At 42.8% G+C, this 20,542-nt stretch overlaps 1 protein-coding gene across 5 annotated transcripts in view; it reads left to right on the forward strand.

The window, feature by feature from the left end:
• Positions 1–20,542, forward strand: part of CWC22 (CWC22 spliceosome associated protein) — a 354,656-nt gene that overhangs the window by 297,541 nt on the left and 36,573 nt on the right. For all 5 annotated transcript variants that reach the window (XM_085645191.1, XM_085645196.1, XM_085645192.1 and 2 more), the window contains 5 exons: positions 2,092–2,169; positions 7,522–7,674; positions 17,827–17,954; positions 18,112–18,213; positions 18,300–18,487. In XM_085645191.1, coding sequence (XP_085501317.1) covers positions 2,092–2,169; positions 7,522–7,674; positions 17,827–17,954; positions 18,112–18,213; positions 18,300–18,487 — 649 coding nt within the window. The remainder of the gene's footprint in view (positions 1–2,091; positions 2,170–7,521; positions 7,675–17,826; positions 17,955–18,111; positions 18,214–18,299; positions 18,488–20,542) is intronic.

The following is a 20,542-nucleotide window of genomic DNA, read 5'->3' on the forward strand; positions in this document are numbered from 1 at the left end:
CAGCTTAGATTCTAGGTATCAGTATATGTATGTAATAGTAAACATACTTAACCACTTGAGTGCTAGAGACTAACCATTCACATCCGTCGTATTGCTTCACCGGTAGAGTTGACATGAACTGTTCATCACACTACTAAAGTAAATCTTTCTTGCACCAGAAATACTTTTTTTCAACAATTCAGGAGAAAAGCATCCCTTGCATCCAGATTTTTTATTTGTTTTGCTGTAATCCTTCCCGCGCACAAAGTGAAAGCAGATAGCGCCATTCGGTACCATCTGCTTTTACGTTGTTCAGTACTCTGGGAGCATAACTCTGCAACGATGTGTGTGGGAAAGGTACAGCTGAAAGGGGACAAGACGCTATGCCCAGCCACACGTGGGGTGCCGTTTTTATCAGAAGTGTGGGAACACTAGGTGGTAGGTATTTTGTGGTTCCCCCACATATTCCACAGCTTTCCCTCAGAGAAATGTGATGAAATTGTGTGTTTTTAGCCAAGGTGTAAGGTTTGGAGGGCATTCTGGATAAGATGATGAGGTAATGTTTTTATTTCAAGAAATGTGGGAACTCCAGATTAATAGAACATTTGTTACTCAGAGTTGAATTTCGCTCCAATTGTGTCCTTCCAGTGTAAGGAAGTGTGCAAGAAAGAACACATTTTCTGAATTGCATGTGTGTATGTAGTCTGGGTAATTCCAAATTCAGAGTTGTTCAAATCATACTATTCCAAACATCGGTATCTTGGGAACATTGTAAAAATGCATAGCTTTCCTTCATACTCATTTTTAGAAAATGATTCCATTCTACCTTGAAAAAAAACATAGTCGATAAATAGGGAAAAAATGTAAGCTGCAGCTCAGTTGTTGGCTCTGGGTATTGCGTGTTTTTGGATCACCAACAAACACTATATATCCCAGTGACCAGAATGGTGTTACGGTCATAACATTATAGAAATTTTCTAAACTGTCTATTGGGGCAAAAATGTACATATGAAAATGTCATCTATTTTTACCTACTTTTTGACGTTATTTTGATTTCAATTGTTAATTTATTTTGGTTAACCATGAGCGATCTACAAAAATGGCGCCTTGCTGAATTGGGAATTGTTATCTAGTTTTCTATAATATGTATAACTCTGACCTATACGTTTCAAACCGGTTTCTACCACAAACTGTAAGTAAATGGAAACAACAAAAAATAGGAAAAATGGACTTTCACATTGAAAGATATATTTTTTTATTTACAATCTTGCTTGTTCCTAAAAAGAGGGAAGATGATGTTAGCACAATGAACCAATTATTTTTTTTATACCATTTTCAGAAAAATACTTTTTTTTTATTTTATTTTTTTACACAGCATTTTTTCCTAGTATAGCCTACAGTAGTGCTATATTTTAGCTTTTTTTCCTGTGGTCCCACTAGGGGAGTCCACAAGCTCTGGGTTATTTTTAGAATTTCTAATATGTGGGTGGATGGGGTGCAGAGAAGAACCAAAGTTAGCTTGGATGCTTTTTTGTGGAAAGATAGTTATAAAATAAGTGCCCCTAACAGCCACATAAAATGCTCAGAACTTGGACGGGAAAAGCCTCAGGAGGCAAGGGGTTAAAGTCTGTTTCACTCTGGCGTACATTCGAATATCGAATTATTATTCTCTTAATATGCATTCATTGCTGACTTTGATTTTTTATATTCTGTGATATTTGATTGCAAATTTTCTAGTATAGCCATGCCTTACAAGTGTTTACTTATTGTTTGAAATGCTGGATTCCTTCTCTCTAGCACATGCTTTTTGATCTAGTCGTAAAGTACAACCCATACGTTTCACAGCAGTACATCAAACTCTCCTTTACAAAATTGTCTTATTTGTAGTATGAGTAATTTAATTTTAAATTGTGTATATTCAAAATTGCTGACTATTATTTAGTGTACACATTTATATTTTAGAAGCCATAGTGAAATAAGTATTTCCATTTCTGAAGAGCTGAAAGGCCATGCATGTTAAGCCTTTTGACACTGTCCTGCTGCTAAGAATAGAATCCTAATTTGTTCAGTAGCAAAAGAATATCTAATAGATTTTTGATTCGTGTTCAACAGAAAGAACTTTGCAACATGATACTGGATTGCTGTGCTCAACAAAGAACGTATGAGAAGTTCTTTGGTTTGCTGGCTGGGGTAAGTTGTATTTTAAGAACATCATGTTATATTAAGTGTTATTGATTTGAACAAATATCTGCATCTCAAATATGTAAACATTTACAAAAATCTATTTGCATAAGTAAGGTTGCGCATATGATTTTATTTGAATATGTTTAATTTTCTGTCACATTGCTATAGCAATTTAGATAATGCATTTTGCAATTAGACAAAAAGCATTTTCAGCAGATTCCTTTTGTGTACAAGCTGCATACATTTGTTGTGTTAACCCCTTCGCCGCGGCAGGAATTCCGCCGCGGGGCTGGGGTGGTTTGGGGGCAGTTGCGGTGCCGCTGTGCTCGTGACGGAACCACTCCGTCACGAGTCACGGGTGAGCTGTGCTCATGACGGAGTGGTTCCGTCACGACTCCGCCCTTTGCGCTAATCGCCCGCACAGGCGGGGAATTAGCGCCGCGTGGGCGGAGCGGCCGCCAACGGCCGCAGCATGACGGAACCACTCCGTCGTGAGCACAGCGCACCCGTGGCTCATGACGGAGTGGTTCCGTCATGAGCACGGAACGGGTTAAAAGCAAACTAAACATTGCATCCATGTTAGTATACAGGCACATTTATCCGATTCCATTAGTGGCTAGTGTGCTTGGAAAGTGGCTGGGTGTGAGTGCGAAGAAATGTGGAAAGGATGTGGCATTATGGCAAGAGCTGCCAACTTTGAAACTAGGTTGGAGTCTTGGTGTCGGCTCAAAATCCTGCGAATCTGGCCAAATCACCTAATCTCCACATGCCCAAAAAACTAAAAAAAAGATTGTGACCTTGTATAATGTAATTTGTGCTCATGTATGCTTGAGCCCAGCTTCCTAAGAGGCATTTCCAAGTGTTCCCATCCTCCTACAATTTTGCAAAAAACAGGACCTAATGGTGCATTTTTAAACACAACTTTCTCAAAATAATTAATATACAGTGATTCTGAAGTGCCTCGTGTGAAATATTCCAATATTGCCTGCAGAAGCTAGGATTGTCACTATATGAGAAGCAGTCATGCTTCCCCTTGCAGAGAGAGAGTGATCTTCTTAGGAGCAAGAATCATCATGCTTGAACGCACTGAAGTGAAGAAGTCGGGAAAGCTTAGAGCTTGCCTTAATTGATCAGAACCGAGCTCATTTGGACAGTTAGAAAATGAAAAATTCACTTTGCACAGTCATTATGCTTACCTCTCATCAAACACACAAAAGGTGATGGGAGGAATGCTTGCAATTCGTCTAACCACTGACAGTTGCTCAAGGTTGGCAGTTAGGGCTAGACTATTCCTGTTAGAGCAGGACCAGGGTTTATTTGCATATGGCCGGATCTAATCAGAGGTGGCATGTTGGGCAAAACAACAATGGATTTGAATGCTACCCCGAGCAATTGCCAATGGTTAAACAAATTTCAAGCATTCCTCCCATCGCCTTATGTGTTTGATGTAGTGCCCAGAGTGGCCATGGGTATGCCCAGACATACTATTCTGAATGTGGCACAGTGAGCACTCACTGTGCCACTGGTAGAAGTTGCACTCGACTGATGGGCCCTAATCAGGGCAAAACGGTTCTTGAGGGACTTGGTCTCACTGTTCTGATAAGACTAAGACCTGCCTTGGCAGTTTGGGCTGAACTGTTCCTATTTGGGGCAGGATCATGGCTGATTTCCAAATGGCTGGGTCTAATCTGAGGTGGAGTGGTGGGAAAAAGAACAATGGGTTAAAATGCTACCCCCAGACTGAAAAAATCTCTGGAGATGCTACTAAATATATATATATATATATATATATTATATATATATTTTTTTTAAACACAAAGGTTACCCGTGAGGAGAGCCACACACATCCAGACTCACACCAACACGTGGGTGGAAGTGCACACAACGGGCGTTCCGCATTCCATTCGCCATACGCGTTTCGAGCTCAACAGCTCTTGATCACTGGCATAGAGGGGCAGGAACCAGGTTTGAAAGAACGCTGCTTTATTTGCTTGATATGAGTCCCGCCCCAGTGGGCGTTGTCAATGAGGCATGCTGGTTATGATGGTCCCAAATTGCTGCCCAGGACTCTGATGTTCTCTTGCCCAGTGGCCCCAGTCCTGCCACTCGATTTGATAAAATCCCCTATCAGGCGGAAGGCTGAAAACATCCCGCCGATGTGCATCTCCAATATCACCATGTGTGAGGCTCTGTCAGTCCCAAGGAGTGCCAGTAGTTTCCCTGAACTTGGGATCCGCCAACCGGCATCGGGGCTCCCCGCGGCCGAGCAAGCCGCTACAATTTTAAACACAAAGGTTGCCCATGAGGGGAGCCACACACCTCCAGACTCACACCAACATGTGGGTGGAAGTGCACACAACGAGCGTTCTTTCAAACCTGGTTCCTGTCCCTCTATGCCAGTGATCAAGAGCTGTTGAGCTCGAAACGCGTATGGCGAATGGAATGCGGAACGCCCGTTGTGTGCACTTCCACCCACGTGTTGGTGTGAGTCTGGAGGTGTGTGGCTCCCCTCATGGGCAACCTTTGTGTTTTAAAATAAATATATATATATATATATATATATATATATATATATAATCTACTGGCGGTCGCCAGTAGATAGTTATAGTTAGGACCGTGTTTCCATAGGAAATTTGAAAATTCTATTTTGAATAACTTTGGCGCCGGTTGACGAATCCTCGCGAACTTTTCAAAACGAATGGGGCGCTCCGCTCAGCTCCTACCCTGAAAGTCTCAGGGTGATTCGTCAAGCGGGGGCCGAGAAAAAAGGGGGGTCCCAAAACGCGTTTTCCCCATGCATTTTCCCATAGGACCTTTAGTCGAAGGTACAGCCCGAACGGCTGAACAGAATTACTTGCAATTTGGCAGAGAGGTAGTCCTCAGGTCAGGCATGTGCCTTTTGCATGTATGGAGTCAATCTGTTCAGTATTTCCTGAGAAAATTGCAGTTAAAAGTACATCAATATCTATAGGCGCGCACCCTAACGTGCGCGAGCGTAATTCTGATTGGTGGTTACATGTCAGTCAACGTTCAAATCGGTCGAAATCAGGAAGTGTCAGCCGCCATTTTGTTTGTTGTGGGTGCGAGAGTGAAAAAGAGAGGTGACGAACGTGGAAAGGGGGCAGGGTAGAGAGTTCCTGACCCCCTAGCCTTTGTCATGGGGTCCCTAAAGGACCCCGAAGGGTGAGAAAACATTTTCTTTTTTTTAACAAAAAATCGCGGGGTGCGCGCACGGTGAAAAACCTTAAAAAATTATTTTTAAAAAACATACATAACTTAGCATTTAAAAAACCGTACAAATTCACTTACAAAACCATAGGTTTCACACACGTTATAGTTAGGAATTAGCATTTAAAAAACCTTGCAAATTCAGTTAAAAAACCATACACGTTATAGTTAGGTGGACATTTCACTCGTAAAAAACCAATGAAATTCCCCCGTTATAGTTAGTTCAGATAACTATAACTCGCGCGACCGCCACTCTATCACAAGGATGATGTCATCAGTGATGTCATGAGTGATGCCACTGATCATGTCATGAGTGATGTAATGTGTGACGTCATGAGCAGTGGATTGCGGGCGCGCGAGTTATAGTTATCTGAACTAACTATAAGGGGGGAATTTCATTGTTTTTTTACGAGTGAAATGTCCACCTAACTATAACGTGTGAAACCTATGGTTTTTTAAGTGAATTTGCAAGGTTTTTTAAATGCTAATTCCTAACTATAACGTGTGAAACCTATGGTTTTTTAAGTGAATATATATATATATATATATATATATATATATATATATATATATATATATATTTATTCTCCAAAAGACGCGGCACACAGGAACATTAATTAAGGCTTTTTATTTTGAAACACTCAGACCAACGCGTTTCAGCCCTCCTGGCTTTGTTCACCGTGAACAAAGCCTTAATTAATGTTCCTGTGTGCCGCGTCTTTTGGAGAATAATTAATTATTGGGTCTGGATCCGACCCCTACGCAGAGCACCCGCGTTTGAGCGCGCAAAGATCTCCTTGGATCACATTGTGGCAATATATATATATATATATATATATATATATATATATATATATATATATATATTTTCACGGAAAACTCCACAAACTGCTTCCAGAGAAGGAAAACTCGCACTCCAAGGCTCGTTGTTTAAAGAAAGTTTAATGGCGACGCGTTTCGAGCAGACGCTCTTCTTCACTAGCCATGGAATCAAATCACTAATCCACCATTTCTAGTGTATTTGCCAAACATAAAGAAAGGACCATGGTGTCTGCAAAGTCAAAACATAGTAACAGAAATAGGACTTACAGATAATTCTTCATAAGGGAAGCAAACAAAGATATTTCTCAAAAACTTTCAAACGCAAGTGCAATTTTTCTTGTTTTGACATTTTAATGAGGGAGTATTTACAAAATTTAATTTGGATTACGATTGACTAAATATAGTGTTGCCCAGTGGCAATATATCAAAAACACCCACAAAAATCAAATTTAAATGGCCACGTATCAAAACAGAAATCAAAGTGATATGACCAGTTCAAAAATATCCAAAATAAGGTTATCGATGCAGCAAGAGACGGCAGAGGGCACCCAACCGACAACCGCCAGCATGGAGAAATTCACATTTTTTTCACATTTTTCAAATCAATGCGGAGTAGGTATTGACACCAAAGAATAGCTCATCCAATATGAACAAAAAGTTCTTCATCTTCATTCAGGCCAAAGGGGCTCTTGGACTCAAGGAGGATGATATACTGTGACTCCAGAATTCTTAATTGTTTCTCACGGTCACCCCCTCTGGGGTTTGCCGGCACCCTGTCAATATATATATATATATATATATATATATATATATATATATATATATATATATATATATATATATATATATATATATATATATATATATATATATATATATATATATATATATATATATATATATATATATATATATATATATATATATATATATATATATATATATATATATATATATATATATATATATATATATATATATATATATTGGGGTTTGTTTGGATGCCATGAGGTTTGCATTAAACATCATCAAGATATTTTAGAATATGTTAAGAGAGCATTAGAAACAACCCACAAGATTACAAATGTTTGAAAAGTAAAAAAGTAGTTACATTATCCATACTGAAAAATAGTTACTTTAAACATGTAGATTTTTTACTAGAATGAAAGCTTGCCTGAAGCTTGTCACTTCGGATATGTATTATACATCGACCATGCACTGTACTTTCAGCTTTATGAGTTGTGTAGCAGATTAATGCTGATGACCTTTAATTATGTTAATGTGCCTTTTAATATTTCTGCTTTTCAGCGTTTCTGCATGTTGAAGAAAGAATACATGGAAGCTTTTGAGAACATATTTAAAGAGCAGTATGAAACCATACATCGTTTGGAAACAAATAAATTACGAAATGTTGCCAAAATGTTTGCTCATTTACTCTATACAGATTCTATACCATGGAGTGTAAGTAGCACCTACATAGCTTATCAGTCCTTCCAGCATCTTAGCTATTAATAACAAAGTAATTTACAAATATAATTTTGCGTTGATGTTTTTTGTTTTAAGTATCGTACCAAACCGGAATTTCCCAAATGTGTCTGAGTCAAGTGATGAGAGCATTCTGTCATCAGGTAGAGTATCCACAAAAGTAATAGGGCAGTCATGAAAAAAATGAAATCTGTGGTGTAAGTGTAGGCTCTTAAATGTGTCCGTCTGTCCCATCCATTCTACGGTGGATTTAAAAAATGTCACTACCTTAGTAGGTTAGCTGCACTATTCCGTAATTATTTTTTAGGCAATCTTTTTACTATTAGAAATAATGTTAGCGTTTTTAATTCTCTCTGTTTCATTTAGGCTTATTTCTTTACTGATAGCACACTCCTTACCTAAATATATTTTTCCTTCACTGCTCAGTCATCTCCCTCCTGCGTTGCTGGTAAACTATCATGCAGTTGTCAGTGTTCTAGGAACTTCTACCTCAAACCTTTATGACCATGTCTTTCTACAAGATTTTTCATCCTTTAATTATTCCTACGTATGCTTTCTTTTGCATGTCTGCAAGATTGCCTAGTCTAATAACGATTTTGTTGTGAAATGATATGCCATGGCAGCTGTAGTGGCTCTGCCATAGTCTTGCAATACCAGAGTAAAGGAGCGTGGGGCAGAATCTCAGTGGCATACGTTTTGATCACCATAGTGCACTACTAGATGAACATAGACATAATAGACATCGTGTAAAATTAGGGATGCACAGCTTTGGGCATTTTCAGGAGACGATGTGACATACTGAGACTGTCTTGGGTGGGGCACAATACATTAAACACTGGACATTTGGGGCTTTGGAAAGAGATACATTATCTGGAAAGTGTACAGACACAAGGAAAGCGAAAATATAATCATTGGCTACTAACTCTGGCACTATTACAACCTTTCTCTGAATTTTCTCTGAATTTCTAAATTCTGTTCTACTCTAATTTGCAGTTTTCTGATAAATGTGAACCATCATTGCTAGCCATCCCCTCAGGAGATTAATTAAATAATATTGGGCGTATAGTGCACACCATAATTTGAACTGTCCCCCAAAAATTAAATAATGCAATCTATTGTCAAATACATTTATGTAAGCAGTGGGGTACTGGGATGAGTGAAGTTCAAGCAATTGCTTTCAGCTCTGTTCCATGACATAACACAGGATTAAACATTGTTTAATTACACACCATTCTTCAAATTGTAATAATATGATTCAGTCTCACTTTCTAGGTGACCTAATCTGCGCGTATGGTTAGTTAACTTGCCTACTTATGACTTGTGTGACTCAATACATTCATCAGGGGAAACAGAAACTTCATGTATAACACAAGGGTGTATGGTTTCAAGTGCTCTTTGAAGCTCTGTTTTAACACTTTGGGGTTGATTCCGATCTTGTTAGGAAAGCATACCGACCGAATCGGTTCAGTAATGCTTTCCATACGACTCGGATCGGAGGAGTCAGACCAAGGGAGAACGATGAATCCGTATGCATCGGGATACGATTCGGTCGGACTCCCATTTACTTCATTGAAGAAAGGGGTGGGTGGGGAAAACCTTGCACCCTGTAGCGGGCACCCCATGGCACCTGCCACACTGTGCATGGTTGGAAAGTGGAGTGACCCCATGGCCCCCCAGGACCGATTCCGGCAGCCGTTTCGGGCAAACCGTTTCAGAAAGGCTGTCCAAATCGGTCATCGTACTCGCTCATTCGGAAACCAAGTCCATACAGCTGTATGAATCGGCTTTTGAAAGGCTTGACCTGTCCAAATGCATTTCGGAACCGATTCGTTAAGCCCGAATGGTTTCCAGGCATTGTACTTGGTTGTTCAGAACTGGGAACGAGTCGGTTGGAAGCAAGGGGTCCGGATCTGATTCGGCAAACCCAAATCCGATTCGGATCCCTTCCGACCGAAATCTGAATCGACCCCTTAGTTGTGCTATTTTTTTGAAGTTGGGTTTCTTATTAAAATCTAATCCCCCATCATATGAATGGTTAGAAAGGTTCAAGCAATCACCACCAGTGTTTTTTAAGCCTATATTGCAAGCTTCATGTGTTTTCTAAATTAGAGCAGGTCGAGTTTTGGAGCATTTTGCTTCAATTTGTGGGCATACAAAATTAGGGCTTTGTCCTCTTTCTGAAACCACCAAAATTTACAAGTCTGAAAGAGACTATTAGTTATGGATTCCTCACCTTAGAGTTACCCCCAGGCGTCAGACTAAATCTGGAGAATGTTTTCTTCAGCAGTACCCCTGCGCATCTGTAGGTGCTGTCGGTCGACTCCGCGTTCGTGGTCACTGGAATGACGTTGTGGTATCCACTTAGACGCCGCCCCTGCGCGTTGATGTCAGTTTTTTCTTGTTCCATGCCAGCCAGTGCAGATCCCAAGGGAGCGGTACCTCTAGTCACTTTTTGCGACTTTTTGTCGACATCTTTTAAAGTCGTCACGACTACTGGTGCACAGGGATTTCTTCTCGGCAGACTGGCTTTAAGCCTTGTGGCTCCTGCCACTAGCTAATGTCGGTGACGGACCCCCATCTCGTGTGCCTGTGGTGCCTGGAGCGTGAACACGACCCGAAGTTGTGATCTGACTGCCGGGCCATGGCCCCGAAGTCTTTGCAGGAGTGATCCTGAAAGCTTCTGGAGGCCCGGCAGTCTGCTCAACGCCGCTCAAGGCCCCGGTCGAGAGGGAGGTCGTGGGAACGGTTGCGAAGCTATCACCACCACTCCTCATCGAAGCCTACGTCTTCGGGTAAGTCGAAGCACAAAAAGAAGGTGAAGAAGCATAATCGCACTTCGCGTTCACCCCGTACGTCGGCTGATGCAATGCGGGTTGCGGACTGTAGTCGCTGGCTCTGCCAGCGGAGCCTGTTGGGTCGGCTCCGAGCCTCCCTCCCTTTCCGGGAGCCGGATCGACCCCTGCCCAACTTCGTAGCTTTTACGAAGCCCTCAAATCCATCTTTGGGCAGCCCGACTACGCTGGCGCGCCTTTGGGCCCCACAGACTCGGCAGGGGGTTCTAGGTCTTCTATGCAGGCGGCTTCAGCTCTGGCACTGCAGGGCCCCCAAGGATCCAGACCTGGTTCTGGATCTGCGCCAGTCGACCTAAGGACACCTTCTCCAGCACCGAATCCATTTGCGACACCTCCACCTTCTCAGACGCCAGTTGTGTCCCCAAACGACGTTGACCTTAGCCTCCCCCTCGATGTGGACATGGAGCCGGACCAGCGTCGACCGACAGTGTACCCCTGTTATCCCCTAGTGTTTCCTATCGCCCTGAGTGGCTACCAGAGGAGGGTGAGGAGGACTGAGAGGGGTCTGTGGACCCTCTGGCAGACCAGTAAGAAGAACCAGACTGGAGAGCGGAGTCGGGTGAGGCCAGACCTTGGCATGCTTTCTCCCCATACCGTGGCTATGGAGGAGGGTGCATCATACGCAGTGGTGTTGCGTTGGGTGGCTGAGGCCTTAAACCTTGAGCTTCCTATAGTGGCGGTCAGGACTAACCTCCTGACCGAAGTGCTACAACTGGCAGCGGCCTCTTGGGAGCCCCTGCTGCCATTCAATGAGACTCAGACAGACAGACACAATGAGGGCCTCGCTTCCACCTCTGGCCCGCGCAGTCTGCTTTCCTCCCCTTTCGTGGCTACGAAAGTGTTGCCCACCACATTCTGCCCAGAGCCACAGGCGTGCACAAGCTGTCCTGCTTCTGCACGGCTGGGATGTGGGACCCACCGTCGTGTGTCTGGGGGCCAGCAGGCGGGCCAGTCCACCAGCGCCCCCTCTGCAGCAGCCTCCAAACCCTCCTAGTCCGACTTTTCAGGCCAACCATTCACCAGTGGGCAGCAGGAGTCACCATCACCTCCTCCACTGGCTCAACATCACGTCAGACAGGTGGATTTTGCAGATAGTACGAAGGTGCTACTCCCTCCCATTCAACACTACCCCTCCATTCATGCCACCTTAATTCCATCGCATGTCGGAGGATCACTTGGCCCTTCTCTACCAGGAAGTTATGGCTCTCTTGGCCAAGGGAGCCATCGAGCGAGTTCCTGCTCCAGAAGTAGGTTGTGGTTGTTATTCCCACTATTTTCTTGTGCCCAAGAAGGACAAGGGCCTGCTTCCTATCTTTGATCTCAGGAACGTCATCCGCTTCCTCCGGAAGGAGAGTTCAAAATGTTGACGCTAACTCAGGTCCTGTCTGCCCTTGAGCCTGGAGACTAGATGGTAGTGCTGGACTTGCAGGACGCTTATTTTCACATCCCTGTCCTGCCGGCCCACAGGCATTACCTACGGTTCACCGTAGGCCACGAGCACTTTCAGTTTACTGTGCTCCCCTTAGGCATTACCAGCGCCCCTCGAGTGTTCACGAAAGTGATGGCGGTGGTCGCAGCTCATCTGCGCAGATCAGGGGTTCCAGTCTTGCCCTATCTCGACGACTGGCTGTTGAAAGCGGGCTTGCCCAGGCTGTGGTATCCCACCTTCAGACTACGGTCCACTTCCTACATTCGCTGGGGTTCACCATCAACATGCCGAAGTCCCACCTGATTCCCTCTCAGAAGCTCCTTTTTATCGGCACGGTTCTGGATACAGCGCAGTTTCAGGGCTTATCCTCCTGAGCAGCGAGTCCAGGATATTCAGGCTATGATTCCAATCTTTCAGCCTCTATCCCGGGGTGCCAGTCAGAATGACCCTGAGGCTGCTGGGCCTCATGGCATCCTGCTGGTGGACTATGCCAAGTGGCATATGTGAGCCCTGCAGTGGGACCTGAAGTTCCAGTGGGCACAGCATCAGGGAAATCTTACCGACTGCGTTCGGATCTCGGAGGGCACTGCACACCAATTGCAGTGGTGGCTGACGAGCCAGGATTGGGTCCCTTCCCCAGCCAGAGTTCACAGTGTTGACAGATGCATCACTTCTGGGGTGGGGCGGCCACATGGGAAAGGCAGAGATCAGGGGCCTCTGTTCTCTGGCGGAGTCCGGGATCCACATCAACCTCCTGGAGCTTCGGGCGATCCGTCTTGCACTGAAGGCATTCCTTCCTTCTGTCAAAGGGAGAGTAGTGCAGTTGTTCATGGACACACCACCGCCATGTGGTACTTCAACAAACTGGAAGTGGCTGGAACATCAGGGCATGTCCCTGGTGGTTCAACACCTGGCAGGTTCTCTGAACGCCAGGGCGGACGAACTCAGCCGCCAGTGCACGATTGATCAGGAATGGCGTCTTCACTCGGAGGTGGTGCAAGGTCTTTTTCAGTAGTGGGGAGAGCCCTGGTTAGATCTATTCGCCACCGAAGAGAACGTGCAATTTCAGCAGTTCTGCGCTTTGGAATTTGCAAGGCGGCACTCGCTAGGCGACGCTTTTCATTGCGAGTGGAGTTGCAGTCTTCTATACGCCTTTCCACCTATACCACTTCTACCCAGAGTGCTCAAGAAGATCAAGTGCGACCGGGCCCAAATCATTCTTGTAGCCCTGGACTGGGCACGAAGAGTCTGGCATCCCGAGCTCTTGCACATGGCCATCGATCTTCCGATCAGACTGCCCCTTCGGGAGGATCTTCTGTCGCACCAGCAGGGGACAGTCCTCCACCCAAACCTGTCCAGCCTCTGCCTCCTTGCATAGAGATTGAGCGGCAACATTTGTCAGCTTTCGACCTTCCTCCTGAAGTCTGTAACGTTATCTTGGCAGCCAGGCGTCCCTCCACCAAAACGGTGTAAACCTAAAGATGGAACTAGTTTGTGGCATGGTGAGCAGCAAAGGCCCTGGATCCCCTTTCTGCCCCCCTTTCCCTTCTTCATTCTTTCTTTGGCCCAGCAGGGCTCTGCTCTGGCCACTCTAAAAGGTTATCTTTTGCCCATTTCGGCCTTTCTTCGGCTTCCTGATCAGCCTTCTCTTTTCAAGTCCCCTATTGTAAATCGCTTCCTTAAGGGCATTACTCTTTTGTTTCCTCCAATTCCTTTCGTAATGCCCCAGTGGGACTTGTATCTGGTTATGACCTACCTTATGTGCGCTCCTTTTGAGCCGCCACATAACTGTCCTCTCAGACTTCTGACTCTTAAAACTGCCTTTTTGGTTGCCATCACCTCTGCTCGCAGGGTGAGTGAGCTTCAGACTCTTTCTTCAAAACCTCCTTTCCTGGCTGTTCATCCCGCCAAAGTTGTCCTTTGAACTAGGCCTTCTTTCCTTCCCAAAGTGGTTACCTCTTTCCACATAGGACAGACCATCACTTTGCCCACCTTCTCCCCGCCCCGCATCCTTTTAAAGAGGAAGAGAGGCGCCACCGTCTGGATTCAAAACATGCACTTTCATTCTATCTGGATCGCACAAATCCATTCCAAGTGGATGACCAACTCTTTGTTGGCTATGAGTGCGCCAAGAAAGGTCGGAGATCATGCAAAAACGGACCATCTCTCGATAGATTGTTCTTTGCATCAAAATCTGCTATTCCTTAGCGAGAAAGGAACCTCTGGTAGGGCTGCGCGCCAATTCAACCTGGGCGACTGTGGCCACTACTGCTTTGGGACGTGGAGGTCCCCTTCATGACATCTGCCAGGCAGCTACGTGGGCTTCATTGCACATGTTTACTAAACACTACTGCCTGGTCAGCCAAGTCCACAGGGGCGGCTTCTTTGGCCATTCAGTTCTCCAGGACTTTTTGGTGTGAACTTGGTTTGCAGACTCACCTGCGACGTTGGTATTGCTGGGGTGTCTATTCTAAGGTGAGGAATCCAGAACTAATAGTCTCTTTCAGGTGAACAAGTAAGAGGCATATATTAGTTATGGATTCCTCACCGCCCCACCCATCCTCCCCGTTCTGCGAACTGACTTCTAGGCTAAGGGACTCCCTTTCAGGGCCCTACTTTTGTGCACCAGTGGTCAGTGTCTTGCATGGCTCTGCGCTGTTGTCGTGGAATGTCATATAAAGATCCGACATCAGCGCGCAGGGGCGGCATCTAAATAGATACCTGGACGTCATTCCGGCGACCATGACGCCAACCGACACCACCTACCGGCGCGCAGAGGTACTGCTGGAGAAAGAATTCTCCGGATCCAGTCTGATGCCTCGGGGTAATTCTAAGGTGAGGAATCCATAACTAATATATGTCTCTTACAGATGTATCATTACCTAAGGTAAGTAACTTGATCTTCTTGTCTAATCATGCCTCGAGGTGATGAGGGGCATACGCTAAGGATTTTCATAAACTATTACATTCTGTGTTTTCTAGATGCTTAGCAGAGTGGTTAGTGATGGGAAGAGTACAGTAAGATAGAAATGATCTTGGCATCATACATGGTCAACAGTGGGAGGAGAGGTGATCTTCCATAGCAGTTGTGGAAACAATTGATTCACACACATATTTGGACAGATTTTTGAAGAGTTGTTTCCAACTCAGCTGACTGTCAAACATTATAACAAGATATTTGTACCATGAGACAATCTCAAATTTGGTCCAATTCACATACCAAGATTTATACAACCTGACATAGCCAAAAGACATATCTTTTATGTTTTTAATTTTTTCACAGTCCGGTTTATTTTGTAGGCCGAGCCTAGAGGCAGCGCGCATGCGCTGCTCGCTCTGCGAGGCATGCTGTTTTGTAGTATGTAGTGGAAGCCCTACCCACTCTCCGCCCATATTTGTCAATGGCTTGTGTCTTTGTCCTTCATAAATGCTGGCTGAAGCATTCGTAAATAGGCCTGTTAGTCCCTCCTTGTCTACCTCCCATAATGACTAGACCTTTTACTTGGCTTGTTACACTGTCTGCGTTATAAGTGGGTGAGCACTATTTTGTTTATTGACTAATGGGGACAATGGCAGCTGTATTTGTATGTGCAGCGTGCCCATGCAGGACAATAGCTTCTGCTTTTCGTATGGAGCGCTATGCCGCTCTAACTTTAAAAGTGGCTTCCCCCCTCCCCATCACCACTCACGGCACAATGGTGACTTATTTTATTTTTACTTTATTGGTGAGCGTGGCGCTCGCTTCACGGACACCGTGCACTGTAATACAATAGGTTTTGCTTTTGCCAACGTTTGACGGATTGGAATTGTAAATGACAATGCATTTCAATATTACAAAAGGCATTGCCTTTTACAATGCCAATAGCTCAAAATCTTGCTATTTCGAGACTTATTGCATTGTAAATGCTTGTTAATATATTTGACTAAGTCTAGCATCTTTTATAGACCAATCAGCCTTTATACACCAATAAATCAAATTTAAATTGTCAGTGTAAGCAAGTAATGAAATGTGCTCCATTCCTTGACATAGTGGAAAGTATCACATAGTTGAGCTACTAGTTTTGCTGAAGGTTAAATTAGCAGGGTGCAAGAATGCATCCCGCTTTAATCCATTTACTGCTATAATTATGTTGGTAAAACCCCTCTTCCGATGTATTTGTACTCAAACCCAAATTCCTGCCTGACTTACTTGTTCAATTGGGAGAGGAGTATTCATTTCAACAATCCACACTTCCACCTGCCCAGTCTCCTAGTTTGTAGGATCCTAGCTTTGCTGAATTAATTTTACTCGGCCAATTTGTAATTCTAACACCTGCCATAGGTTTTTGCACGTAAGCGTGTGATCATTTTATTGCAAAATCTTTGCTTGTCAAAATTTGGATTGTGAACCAAAACATTCTTATAAGCAAATCAATGTTAATTTTGTGCAAGTCTCTGTATAGTTGGTGGGCTGATATTTTGACTTTAATCAGGTTCTTGTATTTTCCCCACATATGTTTGTTGGTTTTTACAGATGCATAGCACATTGCATACCCTTGTGTAATTGTCAATTGAACTGTCAGACCAAAACATTAAACTTGACTAATTGATTCTTATGGTTGATCTGGCTTATGTGTTTCTGTCTTAGACATTTTCATTTCAGCAGGACATACACAACAGCATGATGTTCAAATGGCATATTAAAATGATAAACTTTGTTAAGCAATCTTTTGAAGTCACTCTACTTGAAACTAATAACTAACACAAAACCTACTGCACAACGGGTTAGAAATGAAGGCATCCATGTTTCCTCTTGCTCTTTGCCCATATCCTCCACCATGTGAATTCATGAGACCACATTTAGAGAGATCTACTTCCGTTAAACCCAAAGCCATTTATTTAAGAAGTTTTCGTATGTATTTCTATATACATTTTAACAGTATTTTATAGCTTAGGAGAACTTGTACCTGATTTCATAAATCTCACTTATGTAAAGCTTCTACTGTGCTTTCAGCTTCACCCCTTATTCTCGATGCCTCCAGCCAGGGTGCATCCCTTGGGGCAAGTGAGAATTTCCATGTCACTGCAATTAGCCTTTGAGGCCAAAGAAATGCAAGATTGGCAAGCCTATTCCAGTTTTTTTCATCCATTCTAGACTTTATGCTTACTAAGCATATTTCAGACTTGTCAAATACTGCCCTATCTGTCAATGAGGACCATATTTGTTATTCGCTCCCAATTTCTTATATCACATGGTATGTGACTGCATGTCAGAATCTAGGGATTCGTCTTTTGAACATGGAAATACTTAACTGAAGATCTTTCGGGGACAGGTACGCTGTCTACAGATTGGTAAATTGCAATAGTTTGAAGCAGGCATTTCTCAACACCCTGGTATTTGTGCCAATGTTGCACCCCACTCCCCATCCAGTAGATCTTTACCAACATGCCTGCCATATCCCTCCCTAAGATCTTCTAAATGCGACGTAGTGGCATCTCTCAGAGCAAGTTATTGTGAGGCGATTAACCATCTACTGTCACCCATTGTCACAAGTACCATCAAGATCCTGTATGGTTGTGGTATCAGAAACTCCTTACCCTAGGTAATCCTTTCTGCCCCAGTCACTGATTTATGTGTCCAGTACAGCTTGTTGGTATCTTTGAATAACCTATTTTGTTGTGTTATAATTCTATGTCAAACCTTCTGTATCCTATTTATGGCATTTCAGTTAGTGTTTAACATAGCAGAATAAAGATGCTGTACAGTTATACCCATATATTGATTTACTGTTATTGGTTGCTTCTGATTTGATGCGTTAATAAGTTATAATGCATTTGATCTATATATTTCATTTTGTTTGTTTGTAGGTTCTTGAGTGTATAACTTTGAGTGAAGAAACAACAACTTCCTCTAGTCGAATATTTGTCAAAATATTCTTTCAAGAACTGTGTGAATATATGGGACTTCCAAGACTAAATGCAAGATTAAAAGATGAGTAAGTGCACACTTAGTTCTAACTGTGCAGTCTTTTATGACTGTCGCACATTTCAGTCTAACCATAGACATGATAGAGCTTTAGGTAGGAGATAATTTCTTTATTAAGATTACAAGTGTTCCTAAATTAAAATGTCTTTTCTTTTTATTTATATCAGAACATTACAACCTTTTTTTGAAGGACTACTACCACGGGACAACCCAAGAAACACCCGATTTGCGATTAACTTTTTTACATCTATTGGTCTTGGAGGACTTACGTAAGGATTTTAGTTTTTGAAACCATTACTAAGATTTGTATGCATTTCTTTAAAACAAATTAATGGTATCCTCCTCCTGGTCCTAGGGATGAGTTGCGTGAACACTTGAAAAATGCACCGAAGATTATTATGACTCAGAAACAAGATGTTGAATCGTCAGATTCTTCTTCATCCTCATCATCAAATTCTGACTCCTCTTCTGATTCTGACAGTAGCAGTGATGGGAGTTCCAGTTCATCTAGTGAGAGTGACTCCAGTTCTAGTAGTGACTCAGGTATTATTTCAGATCATCAACAGTGGTTTTGATATGTTATTATTTACCTAATTTAGTATTCCTCTATTTCAACCTTTTGGGAATGTTTGACCAAATGCAAGCTACACCTCTGAAAATACTCTTATCGAAGAGAAAGTGAGAAGGCAAGCTAGCCATGTTTTCGAATCCCCTGCTTACATTGGGTAATACATATTTTACGATGTGTTTTGTGCTTAAATGCTGAGCTGAAGAATGCAAAAAGAAAAAAAAATTAAATTGTAAGGCCTACCAAAACAATCCAATTTATGATCAGGCATTTATCCACATTGTGTACGACTGCTTTTTGTTTGTCTATTCTCTCAAAGCATTCTCCTCCTCTATCAGACACTCTTCCCTGCCCCCAAACCCAACGACCTCACCATGCAGCCAGGATCACACCTGATTCAGTCGTTTTGTTAATTGTTTGGCTCTCATACTTTAATATATAGCGAACTGTCTAGGTTTGTCCTTGCAGAGTACATCTAAAAATCTATAGCATTGAGGTTGCTATTACAATTAACTCCTGTGCCTGATTCTTCAGTAAGTGGCTTCACTTGTCATGAAATCACTGCGCTTATTTTAAAGTGTGAACAATATCTCCATTGTTCTAAGGTTTGTGAATTGCTGCAGTGGATCATTGATGGTTAGGGGATTCATTCTTGATTGGATGACGTGAAACTCAGTTATGTTTTCCTGCCATAAACATTTCAAAACTTGTCATGTTGTCTTCCATGGAGTATAGGGGTTAAACTCTTTCCACTGATTTGCCCAACAGGAACGCATCATCTTTTAATCTGCAGAAAGATTGAGGTTGGGAACCAGGTTCTCTACATTAGTCATACTTCTCCAGTAACTGCAACATTTCAGATACATTTGCAAAATATTATTTCCTTACCGTCCCGTTAGCATTTCTAATTATAAAGCATTAAGACACGCAAGAGCGCTATACCCATTGGCTTATGGCCCTGAACCAAAGAGCTAAGAAAGGTGCAGGACAATAGCTAGCAGTATGGCCTTCGTGTATGTTCCAGTACACAGTTACCTAGCACGTGCTATTCAGCAGAAATAAAACTGTTTTGTAAGTAAATAAATTGGCTACTCCCTTCCTAAGATTACTTGTATGAACCTTTTTCTTCATTGTGCCTTTTGTTACCACTGCAAATTCCCTTTTAGGAGTCCGTAAGCTATGAAACAAATGCGTAATCACTGCCATTCAACAGTTTGCTCCAAAAATTGGTGTAGATTTTCAGCAAGGCTCTCAAGATCTATTGGCTGTAATGAATAAGCGTAAAGCCCTCTCTTTGGAATGTGGTTTGCCTGCCTCATTTTAGACCGAATTGAAAAATGAATTATATTGTGTTGCCAGACATGGAATTTTTTTGTACTTAATGTTGCTTCTAATACAGACTGGCTGTCATATCCTCAAGGCCTTTTATGCCTAACCCATATGCTCAGTTCCTATATTCTCTTTTGTGCCATGTAGTGCCATGAGTTAAGAGCTTCTAGAAGCCCCCTGTTAGAAGAACAGAAAATGGGCCTTTACTGTAAAAGTTGCCACTTGATAAAAAGAAATATATTGGCATATAATCCCCCCACAGACTATATGAAAATAAATCTACTGGATGCCAGAGTGTTTGCTTTGAGTCTTCCCAGAGGTCTTTTCCATTTCAGTCCAGCAGTAACCAAAGCACCTAACTTAATAGACTGGCGCTTCAGGGTTAAATAACATGCTATTTACTGATATCCAATGTACATGCAGTGTATATAGAGCAATTCAAGGTAAGTCAAATTACGGAGCAAACCGCACCCCTTCACTCGAGCATATTCGCACATCATAAAAGCACAATTCAGTCATCGGTTGCAAAGAGAAGACCTTTGTTTCTGTTTTGTGTATAGCACTGCCATGCTAGAAAACTATTCTGTTCAAGAACAGGTTTCACAGGTAAGGTACTGCTGGATTTCTGAAGAGGAGAGAGTTACTAAAAACCTGAACTTGGAATGGTAGTGTAAACTAATCTACAGGAACAAATGAGTAAA

The sequence above is a fragment of the Triturus cristatus genome, chromosome 3_1 (genome assembly GCF_964204655.1).
Source record: "Triturus cristatus chromosome 3_1, aTriCri1.1, whole genome shotgun sequence".
NCBI classification, from domain to species: domain Eukaryota; kingdom Metazoa; phylum Chordata; class Amphibia; order Caudata; family Salamandridae; genus Triturus; species Triturus cristatus.